Genomic DNA, 18,244 nt, shown 5'->3' with positions numbered 1-18,244 from the left:
AAAAAAAAAAAAAAAAAAGAGGATTGTAGGGCCTTAGGTCTGACCATGTTGACCATGTACCAGAAAACACCAGAAGATATCCTATCCTGCCTTTTGAATTCTTCTTATGTAGGTCTCAGTTTTTTCCAATTTCCACCTCCAGCTGACTGGAAAAACTAATCAATGGCCAGGGAGTATCTGGCTTCCATATTGTTTAATGCTCTTGCAACTTTCAACATTTTAAAACAGAAATTTGATAAGATACACAAGCACAATAGTAAAATAAGGAGTTAAAACCTTAATGTAGAAAGAAGGCACAAGAAGAAAAAAATACCTATTTTCTTAAGGCAAATGAACTTATGAGATAATATTCAGCTTGGTCATTAAATGGACTGGAAATCTGTTAGCCAATGAAAGGGGGGAGAATTCGAAGGATTTGTGGGATGTCTATCAACTGTGTAGAAATCAGAGAAATGCCCAAATAATTAAAGCAAAAATGGGATGCTAGCATGTGTTCTGTTTTTTGATGGGAAGCCAAAAGTGCTAGTTCTTGATCTTGGAGTTAAATTAAGCAAAGTTTAGGAATGAGATGTCATTGGTTTGCTTTAAATTGGAGATCACTTTTGACCAAATTTACAGAAGTCAAATTTCTTGAGCTAAATTAGTGAAATTAATCTCCTTATTTTTATTGCAGTTTCCTTCTACAATATTGAGATGAACTTCTCTGTCTTTGATGAAAAGCCAAAGATTCCTGTTACCAGTGTTATAAATGAATTTACAGAAAATTGGGTAAAATAATCTTTTGAATATTCGTGATACATACACTATATGTGAAGATAAATGACGAATATTGAGGAGATTAAAATTAAGCTTTACTTTTTTATACCAATAATCCATTTCACAGCTAATTAGTTTTGGCTCTTTGGCTGCAAATCTGTTTACTTTTTAAGCAACACCATGTGTAAGTATGCAATCTCTCTTTCCTGGTGCCAATGCTGAAAGATTTTATAGAATGTTGTTATTTTTATTTGTTTAGAACTGTACATTTCTCTCCACTGATACAAATTTGGAATCTTTGCCAAATTTTCCTAGCTGGGGAAAGTAGAGGAGCAATGATAACAAAGTCTATGCAATTGAATTTAAGTCTTCTTGCTTTCTGCACTTTAATTTTTTTCTCTCTCTAACACAATAAATGTTTTATTTATTCTTACATTTTTCTGATAATAAGACTATTATATACTCTCTGTAAAAAAAAGTCAGATATTGACACTAAAATCAATCAAGTAAATGTCCTGTCTAATACTGCTCCATGCATTAACTCTTTTTAATAGTTTAAGGTATATTCTTTTAGATTTTTTGTAAATGTATTATAACATTGATGCATGTGTATTCTTTTATAAAAAGATTGGAATTATACTAATTATGTCATTCTTCAACTTCAGTTATGCTTCCCCCCCACACTTACCCATATTTTTTTAGCATATTTATTCTATTAAATATAGATCATACACTTTGAAACATAAGATTCCATTACATGGTAGTAATATAGTGTTGTTGTTTCAATCCAGACATTCATGGAACATTTAGATTGTTTCTATTTTTTTCTCTATTTAGAAACATTGCTTAAAACAATCTTCTTGCAGTAAATTTTGGGGCACTTGAGTATTTCTATGGGATAAATTTCTAGAGTTGAAATCCACAGTTCAAAGGATATGAACATTTTACATTTGAATACCTATCACCACATGGCCTCCCAGACAGGAGGTATCAACTTGCATGCCCCCAACCAGTGAATGATCCTTGTTTTCCCTCTCTCCCTACTGACACTTATTTTCAAGTGAATATGATATAATTATAAGTGATTAAAAATGGTGAGTGTATTTGTCTACTGAGGCTGCCATAACAAGTGACCAAAGACTGGGGGGCTTAAACAACAGAAATTTATTTTTTTTTACAGTTCTAGAGGCTGGAAGTCCAATATTAAGGTGCTGCAGAGTTGGTTTCTGGTCAGGCCTCTCTTCTTTGACTTTGCTGGGATAAAATAGAGAGGTGGAATACTAAAACTGATTATTTTTTGTCTTGTACAGTTGAATTCCATATTTCAGGGCAGTGAATTTTCTCTTGCTAATGTGGCTATCCAAATTAAAAGCAGGTATGTGAATGACATCTACCGTGGGTCAAAGGGCGGCTGAGGGCATTTCGAGTTTGTTCCCTTGCAAAGGGGATTTCCTTTGTTTATGTCTGGAATTTAGAGGCTGCTGCATATTTAATTGCATCTTTCTGAGTATAGGTTCTTTTTGGAATAAAAAAAACCCTACTATTACTGCAGAGTATAAAAACAATGGGAGAAGAGAACAGAAGAAAATAAATAGGGGAAGAAGTGGAATTAGACTTAGTGACCTCTAATGCCCCTTTAATCTCTAAAATTCTGTGATTCTGTAACTTAGTACAAAAATCATGCCTTACAGGAATAAAATGCTAGGGATGGCCTATAGATGAGGACTTATAAGGCCTTTTATTTTTGGATGGTGCACTTTCAGAAAATTAGAAATTTTAAAGGGAATGTGAAATGTTTAAAATGAGAATGTCGACTAGTCCAAGACTTGCTTGGGGCACAAATTTTGAAAGGTGATTGTGGCGAAATGGCCAGCCACTGTGATTTTGATTTCTCTTGTATTTTCAAATATAATTAGGTTCAAGAAGGTTCATAACAATGAATGGAGGTTAATCCATGGTAGATTATTGTCTTGGTTACTTGGGGTTACTATAACAAAAATACCATAGACTGAATGGCTTAAACCACAGAAATTTATTTCTCATGGTTCTGCAGACTGGGAAGTCCAAGATCAAGGCACTGGCAGGTTCAGTATCTGCTAAAGGACCTCTTTTTGCTGTGTCCTCACACAGCAGAGAGCAGAGAGAGAAAAAGATCTTTTGTCTCTTCTTAAATGGGTACTAATCCCATTCACGAGATCTCCACCCTCGTGACCTAATTACTGCTCAAAGATCCCACCTCATAATACCACATATGCTTCAACATATGAATTTTGGGAGGACACAAGCATTCAGTTCGTAATGGTTATTCAAAGAAAGTTGGAAGCCAGGCTCAGTGGCTCAGCCTGTAATCCTGCGCTTTGGGAGGCTGAGGTGAGCGGATTGCCTGAGCCCGTGGGTTTGAGACCCGCCTGGGCAACTTGGCAAGACCTCATCTCTACAATAAATCAAAATATCAGCCGGGCGTTGTAGCACACGCCTGTAGTTCCAGCTACTTGGAAGGCTGAGGCAGAAGGATCGCCGGAGCCCAGCAGGTCGAGGCTGCGGTGGCCGGGAGCGGCCACTGCACTCCAGTCTGGGTGACAGAGTGAGACTCCAACTCAAAAAAAAAAAAAAAAAAGGGAATTGGAGATGTCTGAGATATGCAATATTCTTTTTTAAATTGTGTCTATTTGTTTTTCCTTATTACAAAAGTAATATGTGGCCATTATAAAATCTTAGAACTTCAATAAAATATGTAACAAGGATAGTGAAAAAAATCTCTAAAAACCTATCTCCAACCCCTCCGAAGAACTCCTGTTAATAGTGTATTTTAGCCGGTCTCGGTGGCTCAGCCTGTAATCCCGCGCCTTTGGGAGGCTGAGGTGAGTGGATTGCCTGAGCCTGCGGGTTCGAGACCCGCCTGGGCAGCGAGACCTCATCTCTACAAAAAAAAAAAAAAATCAGCCGGGCGTGGTAGCGCATGCCTGTAATTCTGGCTACTTGGAAAGCTGAGGCGGAAGGATCGCCGGAGCCCAGCAGGTCGAGGCTGCGGTGGCCGGGAGCGGCCACTGCACTCTAGTCTGGGTGACAGAGTGAGACTCCAACTCAAAAAACAAAACAAAACAAAACAAAAACAGTGTATTTTATATATTTCTTTAGATGTGTTTTCATGCATTTACTGAGAATGAGATCCTACTCTACATACTATTGTACAACTTTCCTTTTTGGCTTTATAAGACATCAGATATATCTTTTCAGGTCAATACACACAGATCTAACTTATTCATTTTAATAACTGTACAAAATTCTCTTACATAGTGTGCCATGATATATTTATTCAGTCATTTAGTGACGGACATTTGAGTAATTTCTATCCTTGTATGTACATTTTATGTACTCTTTTGGTATGATTATGGGATAGAGTCCTGGAAGCAGGACTAATAAGTCAAAGGCTTGTCACCATTTTGGTATGCAAATAATAGACAAGCTAATTTAAAGTGTCTCTTTGGAACCTTAGTACTATTTGAATTCCAGGCTAGGAAGACTCTACTATTCTGACTCAGAGTTGTCTTTCTTCTGATCTTGTGCCCTGTGTATTTGGTACTGCATTTCATTTTTCTGAAATTTTGTAATGCTTTTGATACAGAGACATTTTGGAGGAAGACATGACCATGGATCGAGCTATTGTAAGTCATTTCTCAAAACGAACCTGCTTGTGACCCATTTCATACTTGGTTAGATGGAAGTAAATAGCTCTTTTATCCAAGTTATATTATCAGGCAAGGTTCAGTTGTGACAATTGAGGGTCAAATTACATTACTTCCTTTGAGACTAGCACAAGACTCTATCAAGAAAACCATCCCCTGATTTTCTGATCTAGCCATGTGGCAGTTTTTTGAGACATATCTTAGTCTATGGGAGTGTGGAATGACTTGAAGACTGTAAATGGTAAGTATGATTTCTTGGATGTAGGCATCTTGCAAAAAAGCCTGGCTCTTCCAAGAGTGACATAATTCCCTACAAGATTGGCATTCACACAATACATCCACCCTCTATTTGTATAGATTTGAAGTCAGAGTGTGACAAAACGATTTCCCTTCATCTTTGCCTTAATTCTCAGTGCTTATTCCAGTGCCTCTTTACAATGGTACACTCTAAAATGATTAGCAAGCACACAGCTTTCAAGGTATTTAAGTAAAAGATCAATATTTTGACTATGCAAAATACTATCAAGTCTTCAGTGCCTTCCAAATTATCTGCCATCATTTGAAATACTTTCTGTAAATAGCTGAGTCCGAATTTTTAAATTTAACACATTGTAGATAACATGATATAACTAAAATCCCTCACAATAAATAGATGTAAAAGCTTTTGGGTGTTAATATGATCAAGCTGCCTGGGTTGAAACCTCTGCCTCTCCACTTCTCAACTATGAGAACTTGAGCAACTTAATTAGCCTCTCTGTGCCTCAGTTTCCTCATCTGCAAGATGAAGGCTGCTGGAAGGATAGAATGAGGTCATTTATGTTAAGTGTTTAGCACAGAACTTATAACATATTAAATGTTTGATAGTGTTTACAATTGTCACCACCAAATTCATATCCAGACCCAGAAGACTTAGATTCTATTCTCAGTTCTGTGATATCATTGTGTGATAGTGGCAGATTATTTGACTTTCCTGAGACTCAGCTTCCTCATCTGGAAAATGGGTCGACAATTCCTGCATTGCCCAACCTACAGGATTGGTGTGAGGACTAAATGCATTGATTTTTTTGAGGATCGTTTGCAGATGGCAAGACATAATTATAATTGTCGTTGTCAATAAGCTCTGTACTAGATTGTGACATTTGTTTAAAGAATTCAATGACTGTATATTTTTCTTTTGCATTAGTGGGAAAAGGGAGAAGGACAAGGAAAGGCTACAATTTCCCATGTACTATACAGGTAGGAACACAGTTTATTCATAGCTGGTACATTTAGTTCTGATCTTCCTTCCATTTAATTCCATATGTGCAGTCTGTTGGTCAGAGTTGTCAGAAGGAGATCAAAGTACCCGGTGGCTATTTCGCAGATGCTGTAATTGGGCTCTTGCCTTCATGAAATAAGTTGTTTCAGTTGGTCATGGCACAGCCTAGCAGCCTGCCTGCTGCTTCTTTGTAGTGAGGAGAAAATGGGGTCCAAAGTGGTAATTTGGGGATGAGGAAATAAAGTGCTTGTTGTGGTCAAAAAGGTCCACGAAACACTGAGCAGGGAAATTGAAAAAACAGCAGCAACAAGGAAAATAGCCTTGGTTCTGTTTAGACTTGTGGTCCAGTTCCTCCCGGAATGCTGGCTATTGTTAATCTGCTTGAGACACATTAGGAGGGACATATTGCCCAAGAAGGTTCAAGAAGAGGTCATTGAAATGGAGTAGAGGGTTCTATTGCAAGCAAGAGGAGAGGTTTAAAAAGAAGAGTCCTCTTTAGATTAGAAAAATGCAAGCTGAGAAGAGTAATAAGAGTAAGAATGGGTAAGATAAGCAAGAACTTCACCAAATATGAATGGGGGGAGAAGAGGGACAGGGAAGGCATCACGTAGATTGAACACAGGGAGAAATTTTGAGCAAGTGCAGGTACAGCTAACTTTCAATAGCTGGTAGGAAGCTCAGCAAATGTGTTCTTCAAAAAACTTCATCTACAAACGGAATTGGATAAAAAGGTATAGGTAAGTTTATGAATTTGAAATGTACTCCTTAATGGAATATTACAGGACTTTAGAATGTTTGAGGACCTCACTATGAAGGATGAGGTCAAGGACAGCCATATTCTTTTATAACCTACCTTCTAGTGGAAAGAAATACTCGGTAGGTCTTTGTGACCATGAGAAATGTCATCTCCCTAAGGCTCAGTTCCCTTATCTGTGGTATGGCAATAATAATAGCACTATCTCATGAGGTTGCTGTGAGAATAAAATGAGTCAAAACATATGGAGCCAGAACTCCACAAATGCTAGCTACTATCATTATCATTATTATTATTTTATTACAGAAATAGACATTCAGTGGAACACTTCTTTATAGACTAATTAAGCATGTGCCTATTTGCCTTACTGCAGTAATGATGGGTAAATTGGAGATCAGAAGAATAAAAGGTTTTTTCTGGAATAATAAATAATGAGTACTCCATCTTCTCTTTTAATTATTACAAACTCCTAGAGAAATCTCATGGCTAGTCAACTACAACATAATGCAAATGCTGTTGACTATTCTTTTGAAAACAGCTTTTGTGTTGTCTGTTTTGAATAAGAGAAGTTTATCAGAAGGTTTTGTATGCCGCCTGCCATCATATCTTAAGACGTGCTACTTAATAGCTGTAAAATGTTTGACATTTATGTACTACCAATTAAGTGAGTGGTACAGAATTTCAAGCACTGAAAGCCAAGTTGCCTCTGTTGACATAACTGCAACATCTTTATTTTTTGCTCTGTTTTTTTATAGCTGTGTTTGTCAGGTCATCATAAAGGCCAACTCTTCTTTAACACCCACTGAATTGATTAGCAGAATCAAAAGTAAAATACACAGAAACTTCACACATGGAAACTTCACACAAGATCAATTGACCTTAGTAGTAAAGACTGAACACATTGCAGTGAAAAAACTAGGTAAATTTTGGGGGAGGGGTGAGTTTTGGTATGAATTAGCTCTCTTTAATATCAAACTCATACCGCATACATGGTAAGAGATTCTGAGTTCAGAGAAACGAGGTATCGTCTTTATGTTCATTTGTACATTCCGAGTACCCACTTGACTTGATGACCTTTCTACCTTTAAGAGCCTATGAAAAAAATAGAGTGTTGCAGGGGTTATCAGAGACCATTCGTCACCTCTGGATATTAGCAGTGGCCAGTCCTTCAACAGAGTGGGCGGATTGTTTATCCTGCATAAATAACCAGAGATCTGAAGAGTTTCCTCATAACACACAATAGATGCCCAATAGATACTTGCTAACTTATTGATTGATTCAGTCATCTTATTCATCTTGGCAAGTGATTTGGGAACTGTTGCAGATTTCTCTTATGAACATTCGCTGATTAGCAAGGCTTTAATAGTAAAAGAGAAAGTCTTCCAGGCCACCCTACCTCCTTCTCACTGCAGCTTTGTTCCTTTTTCCCAATAGACTGTGGTAAAAATATTGAGCTCAGCTAGATAACACACATTCATATTACAGCAGTCCTTGGCAGCAACTAAGTAGCAGAAGACAGTCTGTGATTGCACAAGGAGGAGAGTAAGATGGAAGGTAGAGAAGAGTTGAAACCCCAGCAGAGCCCACCATGCAAATTACACCAATTCATGTGTCCTGAGAGTAAGAGGAAGGCACCTCTCACGCTCATTTGGAGAGGAGACTGGGATGCCTCAGCAAGCCTGATTGGGCCACTTCTTGGGCTACTTTGTCAAAATCTGAGGGAAAAGCCGGGCTCGGTGGCTCAGCCTGTAATCCCGCGCCTTTGGGAGGCTGAGGAGAGTGGATTGTCTGAACCCGCGGGTTCAAGACCCGCCTGGGCAGCAAGACCTCATCTCTACAATAAATCAAAAAATCAGCAGGGCGTAGTAGCACATGCCTGTAATTCCGGCTACTTGGAAGGCTGAGGTGGAAGGATCGCCGGAGCCCAGCTGGTCGAGGCTGCGGTGGCCGGGAGCGGCCACTGCACTCCAGTCTGGGCGACAGAGTGAGACTCCAACTCAAAAAAAAAAAAAAAAAAATCTGAGGGAAAGATTTCTGGAACCAGAGTCATGTACCCAATGGGTACCCAGTAAAACCTGGCAACTTATCACATAGATTTAGTCCAGGTCACATCTCCCTTATTGTGACAGCAAGACTTTGTCCTAGCAGCCCTTGGTGGAGGAGTTCGCTCTGTTCCTCAGCTCTAACATCAGAACCAATTCTCCCCTGTCTATATGGGTCATATCTGATACACCAAGTTTACCAAAACCAAACCCACCCCAGAGCCCATTAAAGAGGGAGGGACCATCCAGAGAGAGAAATCAGCCCGCAGTCTCCTGCCTTTACACATGAAACTGGTAACAATGCGTACCTCAGAAGTTGAGCAATTGGCAGGTAAGGATTTTTGACTCTACACCCCTTTGTGTGGCTTGATGTTTTTCAATGCGTATGTACTATTATTTAAAACAAAAAACAAAAACACTCCTGTCAACTGGTGATTTTAATGAAAAGGACTAAATGTGCAGCTATACAGGGTGGCTTATTTAAAAAACAAAACAAAAACAACAACAACAAAAAACTCCATTTGCCGCTATTTACAGTGAAGCTTGGTTTAAATGGCTTGGTAGAAAAAGTTTTCTCTTTTATATACTGATGTTTATGTGCAGGGTACTAATGATGGGTTGTAAATGGATGTTCATTTTACTTTTAAGTGCCTTTTGCCCTTTAAAATGTGCATACATTTTCTCTGCAGAGCCAGGAAAGTGCAAAGGCGATGAAACAGCCTCCAAATACAAAGGGACATATAAGTGGCTATTAACCAACCCCACTGAGACAGCCCAAGTTAAATGCATAAAAAATGAAGATGGAAACGCCACAAGAATCTGGTATGTGCAGGCCAAGTTCTAATTGCTAGTTCAGATACACAAAGATCTGCTTAATCGAAGACACGTTTCTATGTCATATGTCTGGGCATGCCCCCTCCCCCATCTCACTTGCCAGTTTTTTTTTCTTTCACTTTTTGGATCTATGTAAACACACACATGCAACATAATAAGAAAATATTCAAGAAGACAAAAAAGTTATCCATCAACTCAGAAAAAAAATTGAAAAGAGAAAAGAAGTCACCCATAATCCCATTGCCAGAGCACAGTTGTACTTTTTTCTAGCTTTTTTCTGTATGCCTTTAAGTTTTATGTAGTTGTAATAACTGCCCTCATATCAGTAATGTAATTTAATGGTTTATCAAACATTTTCCATGTTTTCCATTCCTTTTCTTAATGATCATTTTGAAAAACGACCTTGGAAACCGTCTAGCTAGTTGATGGGCCATAATAATTTACTAAATCATTCTTTTATTGTTGACTTTATCATTTTCCTTTTTCAAATCATCAGCCCTCTTTTTTTACTCTCTGCTGTTAATGCTGTATGCCATTAACTTAAGTGGGCAAGACCAGAGGGGCAGCAGGTTTTAACAGGGGCTTGAAAGCACTTTTTTGGAAAGCGACATCGAGACTGCATTTCACCTTTTCCTCCTGACATCAAATCAGTCAACAAGTCATGCAGATTTGAGAGTCACAGTCAGAGCCCACATCTAGTCTTTCTTTTCCAACCCCGCTACCACTACACTGGTGTAAGCCCTTTACCATCTTTTATCTCCTTGCCCGCTACCCCCAACTATATTCACACTGTTGCCAGCATAATTTTCCTGAAGTATGGCTACCATCATGCCACTGTCCTGCTCCAGCTCCTCGTTTGCCTCAATAATTAAGTCCTCTTAAATATAGTCCAAACTCCTAAATATAGTCCTCTAGACCATGGGCTTCCTTTCCTGCTATCTCACTCAACATTCTCCTTCCTTTTACCATGCACTCTAGTCAAAAAGACCGTTTGTTGTTCCGAACTCAGTGAGCACTTTCTGGTGTCTCCTTCTCTGTTTGTTCTGTTTGCTCTGCTTCGGATTGGGAGGGAGTGTCTTACTGAATCTCTATCCACACTCAGTTCAGTTCAAATGTTGAAAATAAGTTCTCCTTGCTTGGTGGTTTCATAGATTCAGTATTGTTTATACAACTTTCCATCTATATTTTGCTTAATTTTAGAGTAGTTACATTTAGAATTTTTTGTGTATGTGTGTGTTTTCTTTTTTTAAATTTTATTTTAAAGATGTGGGGTACAATTCAGGATTAAGTATACAAGTGATCATCATAGAGGTTATTTTCTTTGGTCCCCACTTTGCCTGGTTTGAGATCAGGTACCCTTACTGATGTTATGTGCTGCCCCCCCCGCCCCGTTCCCTGGCAGTTTCCAGCTACTGACAATTCTTTTTTTTTGAGCCAGCGTTTCACTGTTGCCCAGGCTGGAGTGCAATGGCACGCTTACAGCCACCACAGCCTCAACTTGTTGGGCTTAGGCAATCCTTCCACCTCTGCCTTCCAAGTAGCTGAAACTACAGGTGCGCACCACCACCTCCAGCTATTTTTGGGATTTATTGTAGAGACGAGGTCTTGCCAAGTTATCCAGGCTGGTCTTGAACTCCTGGGCTCAGGAAATCCTCTCGCCTCTGCCTTCCAGAGTGCTGAGATTACAGGTGTGAGCCACCGCATCCGGCATATTTAGAATCTTAAACCACTGTATACAAACTCCTCGAGGAAGGGACAAGCCCCTGCCCTGTTTGTCTGCACTATCTATTACCATTCCTAGAACAGAGTGTATACTCAACAAATGAGTTAGCTGGCTTGAAATAAACTAGGTTGAATTGGATGAGGCATGGGGACGGGCATGGATGATGAGAGGGCCAATGAGCTGCAGAAGGCTCTATACTAACCACTCTGGATAAATTAATATGTTGAGATAAATATTTCACTTCACCAGAAATTTCCCCTTGAAATAGGGGTAAGAAGGAAAAGTGAGGGTAAGAAATCATGTCTAGAGTCATCCCTGCCTTGACTCTTGGTCAGCTGGACATTCCCATGCTCGTTTCTGGTTCTTTTGCCTGCCTGTTTATACCCTGCCCCCTGCCCGCAAGTTGACCCTACATTCACTTTTTCTCTACAAGCAAAGTTTTCTTCACTTTACAAAGAAACACTGGGCTTCCGCCTTTGCTATCTCTGCTAGGAAGCTGGGGAAGGGCGAGAGGAAGGCATGCCAAAGATACACCCCTTCCTTTCCCATTTACTTTAAGAGTATCCTTGCCTCATCCTCCAATGAGAAAGCTCTCTCCTCTTTTTCAGTTTAATCAGCATCAACACAGGCAAGTCTCAGTGGGGAAAACCAAAGTTTAAACAATGCAAATTGCTTCAAGAACTTCCTGACAAGATTGTGGATCTTGCTAATATTACTATAAGTGATGGTAAGATTGTTCTGTACATATCAGAGAAATACTCAAACCTTAGTTAATTTGCCGACTTGACTTAAAATCAGAAAGAGTACAGACAAGTCTCATGTAGGAAAATCGTCCTTACAACAATCCAATTTTAGAAATTAGGCAGTTAATGTTGGTGGAAGTGGTTGTGGTAGGGCATGAGAAGTTAGGACTATCAGTGTTAAAATGTTTTCTGTTTTGTTTTTATAATTTTTTATTTTACAATTTGGGGCTAATTATAATTGTTTATCTTAATTTTTAAAATAGATAATACTTCACATTCAATATTCATAAAACAGTGAACTATCATAATACCGTGAAACATCTCCCTTCTACTGCTGACCCCAACCATTCAGTTACTATTCACAGATATATTTTATGTATCCATAATTAAATAGATATGCATATATGCTCTCCCTCCCTTTTGTACACAAAGTGTAACATGCTATGCACATTGTTCTGCACCTTGCTCTTTTCTCTTAACAGCATATTACAGAGATTAGTCTATCATTACATAAAGAGCTTTCTCATTCTTTTTTCCCCACTGCATTGCATCATACCACACAGATGTGCCACAATTTACTTATTTATCCTGTTTCCCACAGAAGGGTATTTAAGTTGTTAATAACATTTTGCTTTAACAATATCACTGTAAGGCAGGCTCGGTGGCTCAGCCTGTAATCCCGTGCCTTTGGGAGGCTGAGGTGAGTGGATTGCCTGAGCCCGCGGGTTCGAGACCCGCCTGGGCGGTGAGACCTCATCTCTACAATAAATCAAAAAATCAGCCGGGCGTGGTAGCGCATGCCTGTAATTCCGGCTACTCGGAAGGCTGAGGCGGAAGGATCGCCGGAGCCCAGCAGGTCGAGCTGAGGTGGCCGGGAGCGGCCACTGCACTCCAGACTGGGCGACAGAGTGAGACTCCAACTCAAAAAAAAAAAAAAAAACCCAAAAAAAGCAATATCACTGTAAAACTACTTTTATTTATTTGTGCTTCTTTCATTATAAGGAAAAATGGTATGATACATTTAAAAAACATTTTTATGGTATATAAGTTGTTTGAGAGCTGGCATTCTCTAAGCAACTGATATAAAAGATTGCATTTCTTTCAAAAAAATACATTCATAGACCATGTTAGCTTTTAGTTTGGTTCATGATATTTTATAGGCATATTTCATAGTATTAGGTAGAAAAGAGTCAAAATAATCTCTTTTTAAACAAACACTGCTGTAATGGATATCACACATGAGTCACAATTCTTCAAAAGTGGGTTATCCCTAAAGCATCAATTCCTGAAAGTAAAATGCTGGGTCAATCATACATTCTTGGGGGAGTCTAATTATGTTTGCTGTCTACTCACTCATAAATGACTATACAAATGGCAGACACTGGGAAACCATACTTTGAATGGTGTCAAAGTGTTCTCTATAATAGTCGCACCAATTTTCTACTCCCACTTGCAAGGTATGAAAGTGTCTGTTTAGAACACCTTCTTCAATAGAGCATATTGTTAGACTTTTATATCTTTGGTGATTTGATATGCAAGAAATGATATCTCAATGTAGTTTAAAACTTTTCAGTGGAGATATTCACATATCATAAAATTCACTCATTTAATGTGTACAATTCAGTGGATTTTTTATTACGTTCACTAGGATGTGCAAACATCATCACTAATTCTAGAACATTTTCATCATCCCTGTACCCTATAAAGAAACCTTGTATCCATGAGCAGTTTTTCCATTTCTCTGCCAATCCCTGATCATGGCAACCACTAATCTGCTTTTTGTCTCTATGAATTTGCCTATTCTGGACATTTCATAATGTTTTTGAGGTTCGTCCATGTAGTAAGTATCAGTACTTCATTCCTCTTTGTGGCTAAGTAATATTCCATTATATACATATACCACATTTTTCTTATTCACTCACCAATTGATGGACATTTGACTGTTTCCCACTCTTGTCTATTTTAATAAACCAGCTGTGAATATTTGTGTACAAATTCTTGTGTAGACATATGTCTTCAATTCTCCTGGGTACATATCAAAGAGTAGAATTGCTAGGTCATATAGTAACTCTATTATTAACTTTTCAAGGAGCTCTGAAACTGTTTTCCACAGCAGCTGCACCATTTTACCTCCCTGTCAACACTGTATGAAGGTTCCAATTTCTTTACATCCTAGTAAACACTTGTTATTGTCTGTCTTTTAGGTTATGGTTAGTAGTAATATCTTTATTCTTGATTTTAGTACTTTGTGTCTTTTCTCATTTTATCTTGGTCAGTCTAGCTAAAAGTTTTCAAATTTTGTTAATTTTTAATAGACTGTTTTAGAGCAGTTTAGATTCACAGCAAAATTGAGCAGAAAGTACGGAGAGTTCTCATATACACCCCCCCCAACCATATGCACAGACTCTCCAACTATCACCATCCCAGCACCAGAGTGATACATTTGTTATGATTGGTGAGCCTACATTGACATATCATGATCACCTAAAGTTTATAGGTTATCTTAGGGTTCACTCTTGATGTTGTACATTCTATGAGTTTGGACAAATGTATAATGAGATGTACCCACCATTGCAGTATCATTACAATGAATTTTTGCCACTGTAAAAATATTTTACATTCCTCCTATTCAGTCCGCCCTTTCTTCAACCTCTGGCAACCACTAAGCGCTTTACTGTCTTCATGGTTTTGCCTTTTCTGGAGTGTCATATAGTTGGAATCATACAGTAGCCTTTTTAGATTGGCTTCTTTCACTTAGTTACATGCATTAAAATTTCCTTCATGTTGTTTCATAACTTCACAGCTCATTTCCTTTTAGCACTGATTAATATTCTATTGTCTGAATGTGCACAGCTTATTTATTCATTTGCCTGCTGAAGGACATCTTAGTTTCTTCCAAGTTTTGACAAATATAAATACAACTACTATAAATATCCATGCGCAGGTTTTAATTTGGATGTAAGTTTTCAACTCATTTGGGTAAACAACAAAAAGTATTATTGCTGGATCGTATGGTAAGAGTATGTTTGGTTTTATAAGAAGCTTCCAAACTGCCTTCCAAGGTAGATGTACCACTTTGCATTCCCACCAGCAATGAATGAGAATTTCTATTGCTCCACATCCGCACCAGCATTTGGTATTTTCAGTGTTTTGGATTTGGGCAATTCTAATAAGTATGTAGTGATATCTCATTGTTGTTTTAATTTGTAATTCCCCGGTGACACGTGATATTGAATTGTTCACATGCTTACTTGCCATTTGTATGTCTTCTTTGTTGAGGTGTATGCTATAGATTGAATGTTTGTGTTGTAAACTCAATGTGATGAACATGGAACCTTTAGGAGATGATTAGGTCATGAGGGTGGAACCCTCATAAATGGAATTAGTGGTCATTTGCCCCCTTTACCATGTGAGTTTACAGCAAAAAAATGACTGCCTGTAAACCAGGACGTGGATCCTCAGCAGACATGAAATCTGTTTTCCTCACAGACAAATTGTCAGATGTGGCTTTACTACATAAAACGCACCCCTTCAATAATGAATCGTTAAAAATTGAGGGCACAGGCATTTCAGTACCTTGCAGAAACGCCAGGGAATTGGCCTTGAGGCAGTGAACTTTGCAGACTTGCTTTCGCCGCAGAAGTTGCAAGTTTAAGACCCTTACCAAGGAATATCTAGAAGAATTAGAAAAGCAAGCAGAGTTCTGATGGTTCCCAGATTTGAAACCATGAGTCAGGACAATAGGGAATGTTGTAGCATGAAATGAGTGGGCAGAATGATAGAGAAGTTCTATGTTTCACGCTGACCTCCCTCCTCCTGAGTGACACATTTTCTTTAGACATGCTAATAGAATTTTCTCTTGTGGAAGAAAAAGTTAACAAACAGTCATAACAACAACAAAAACACTGGATTGAGTTGAATTTTTTAGAAAATTGACTGTCAGAAGTCATTTCATACAAAAAAACTGTAGAGTAAGAAAACAGTTGGATGATGATTGTAATGTACGTAACTGAAAAGAAATTATCAAGTCTATTAGCTTTGAAGGAATATTTCCCTATTACTTGTAAGTTAGGAACTTAACAATGAGTACAATATAAAGGGAAGAAAAATGTATTCACGTTGAAGCAATTTTATTTTCTTCAGTTTCCAATCTTACTGGCAAGCATTAGATATCTTGGTTGAAGAAAAACTCTACAGTTTTCCCACTTAAATGCTCATTTTTCTTAACTCCTTAATATCAGAGTTAGAAAAGTTACCCTTGTTTCAAAGTTCTATTGGTTCTCTTCTGTGTTCAATTTGTGTTACCTCTATGATATTAAAGATGCATCAGACTAGAATGAAGCTTGCTAGAACTTTTCGTCAAACTGTCTCCTGTCTGTGTCCATTCCACCATCAGTGTAAGATAGTGAGTGATTAAGAAAAAAACAATGTACGGCCGGGCTCAGTGGCTCAGCCTATAATCCCAGCACTTTGGGAGGCTGAGGTGAGTGGATTGCCTGAGCCCGCGGGTTCGAGACCTGCCTGGGCGAGACCTCATCTCTACAATAAATCAAAAAATCAGCCAGGCGTGGTAGCATGCGCCTGTAGTTCCAGCCACTTGGAAGGCTGAGGCAGAAGGATCACCAGAGCCCAGCGGGTCGAAGTTGTGGTGGTGGAGAGTGGTCACTGCACTCCAGTCTGGGTGACAGAGTGAGACTCCAACTCAAAAAAACAAACAGAAAACAAAAAAACAATGTGATTCCCAGGAGGTCAGGTGGAAAGACTACAAAGCCCAGTTGTTCCAATGCCCACGTTGTGAAGAAAAGCGACAAAGTCACAGACAAAGTCATAAAAGTCATACTGAAGAACTCAAGCTTTAAAGTAAGAGCTGAGTTAGAATCTCTCAGTGTCTTAATTTCTTAATCTGTATAAAGGGAATAATATAAGTACCCCAATGAGTAATATGAGGGTTATCGTGATGAATAAATGAGAGAATGCATGCATAATGCCTTGCAGTTGTAGCTCGTATCCAAAATGCCCACCGACTCAAACTCTCCTTGTCAATCGGGAGTTAAATGAGGGATGGCTTGTGACTAACTGCGCAGCCCAGTAGAATTTGGCCATAGTGAGCCGGGCTTGGTGGCTCAGCCTGTAATCCCGTGCCCTTGGGAGGCTGAGGTGAGTGGATTGCCTGAGCCCGTGGGTTCGAGACCCGCCTGGGCAGGCTAGACCTCATCTCTACAATAAATCAAAAAATTAGCCGGGCGTGGTAGCGCGTGCCTGTAATTCCTACTTGGAAGGCTGAGGCGGAAGGATCGCCGGAGCCCAGCAGGTCGAGGCTGCGGTGGCTGGGAGCAGCCACTGCACTCCAGTCTGGGCGACAGAGTGAGACTCCAACTCAAAAAAAAAAAAAAAAAAAGAATTTGGTCATAGTATTACTGCCAATTATGGGACTAACTTTTAAGAGGACTGAAAGTTTTTGCATACTTTTTCTTGGTATACACTCATTTGCAATGCTTTTTCACAGAACCAGACACTGTGTATGAAGCCCAAGCTGTAGTGTGCTGGAAAATACCGGGGTTTCCAAAAAATGTATGCATATTTTAAGAGATGTTAAGAGATGTTTGCCATAATCAGAAGAGTCTGGATGCTGATGGTAACCACTTTTAGCATCTCTTGGCAATTGCAGACGTCAAATGTGACTCGTATTCATCTTTTGTTATTGGTATATATTGAGTATTACAATTTTAATAGTTTTTTTCCTTCTTAAAATGTGTATACATTTTTTGGCACCTGCTGTGTTTAGCAATCAGCTCTACCCTCAAAAACGTACTTACGTGTAGCATTTGCCAATATTTATTATGTGATACTACTCCTCCCATGGCTGACTACAAACTAGAATGTGTAGTCACTGAACTATGAAGTTGGTAAAAGATGCACACACGGATACAATAGATGTAAATAATTATAGGAACATAGATTAGTAAAATGTAGCGAAATAATTAGGAAGTGATGGGTGTTGAATATCACCATTCTTTTTAATATAATTTATTTAATTGTAAGTTTATATAATTTAATTTTGAATAATGGCTGTGTTTAACAACCAGCTGCATAATCAACACTTGTATACCTAACCCTGAAGTGTACCCCACAATATTAAAATAAAAAGAATAAAAAAATTAAGAAAGAAATTGCTCAGTAAATAACCTATTATTTTGATTCTTGAAATTACTAGCAGATTAATTGTAACAATATTTTAAGCAATGGGGGGGTCAATTTATTCTGTAACTAATACAAAACGATTCCTTTTATTGCCTTTGCTTGAGGACCTACATTTTTTACACAGTGAATGTAATTTATCCTGAATTTTCCTTAAAAACGATCTAACTCCAGATGAAAAGTCTATAATTACTTTCCACAGTATAGTTAGTCCCCCATTGGCCTGTTGTTTACTTTCATTCTGCCACAG

The 18,244-nt window shown here is 38.6% G+C and overlaps 1 protein-coding gene across 1 annotated transcript in view; it reads left to right on the top strand.

Moving 5' to 3' along the window:
* Positions 1-18,244, top strand: part of ADGRG4 (adhesion G protein-coupled receptor G4) — a 115,612-nt gene that overhangs the window by 50,127 nt on the left and 47,241 nt on the right. Inside the window, exons 4-10 of the mRNA XM_021718658.1 lie at positions 674-768; positions 2,067-2,131; positions 4,382-4,421; positions 5,626-5,678; positions 7,210-7,373; positions 9,186-9,318; positions 11,662-11,780. Of these exons, the coding sequence (XP_021574333.1) occupies positions 674-768; positions 2,067-2,131; positions 4,382-4,421; positions 5,626-5,678; positions 7,210-7,373; positions 9,186-9,318; positions 11,662-11,780 (669 nt within the window). The remainder of the gene's footprint in view (positions 1-673; positions 769-2,066; positions 2,132-4,381; positions 4,422-5,625; positions 5,679-7,209; positions 7,374-9,185; positions 9,319-11,661; positions 11,781-18,244) is intronic.

Source organism: Carlito syrichta, unplaced genomic scaffold (genome assembly GCF_000164805.1).
Source record: "Carlito syrichta isolate Samal-C Ts95f unplaced genomic scaffold, Tarsius_syrichta-2.0.1 Scaffold313184, whole genome shotgun sequence".
In the NCBI taxonomy this organism is placed as follows: domain Eukaryota; kingdom Metazoa; phylum Chordata; class Mammalia; order Primates; family Tarsiidae; genus Carlito; species Carlito syrichta.
Note: the sequence above shows the minus strand (reverse complement) of the source record. Positions and strands in the feature narration are given on the sequence as shown.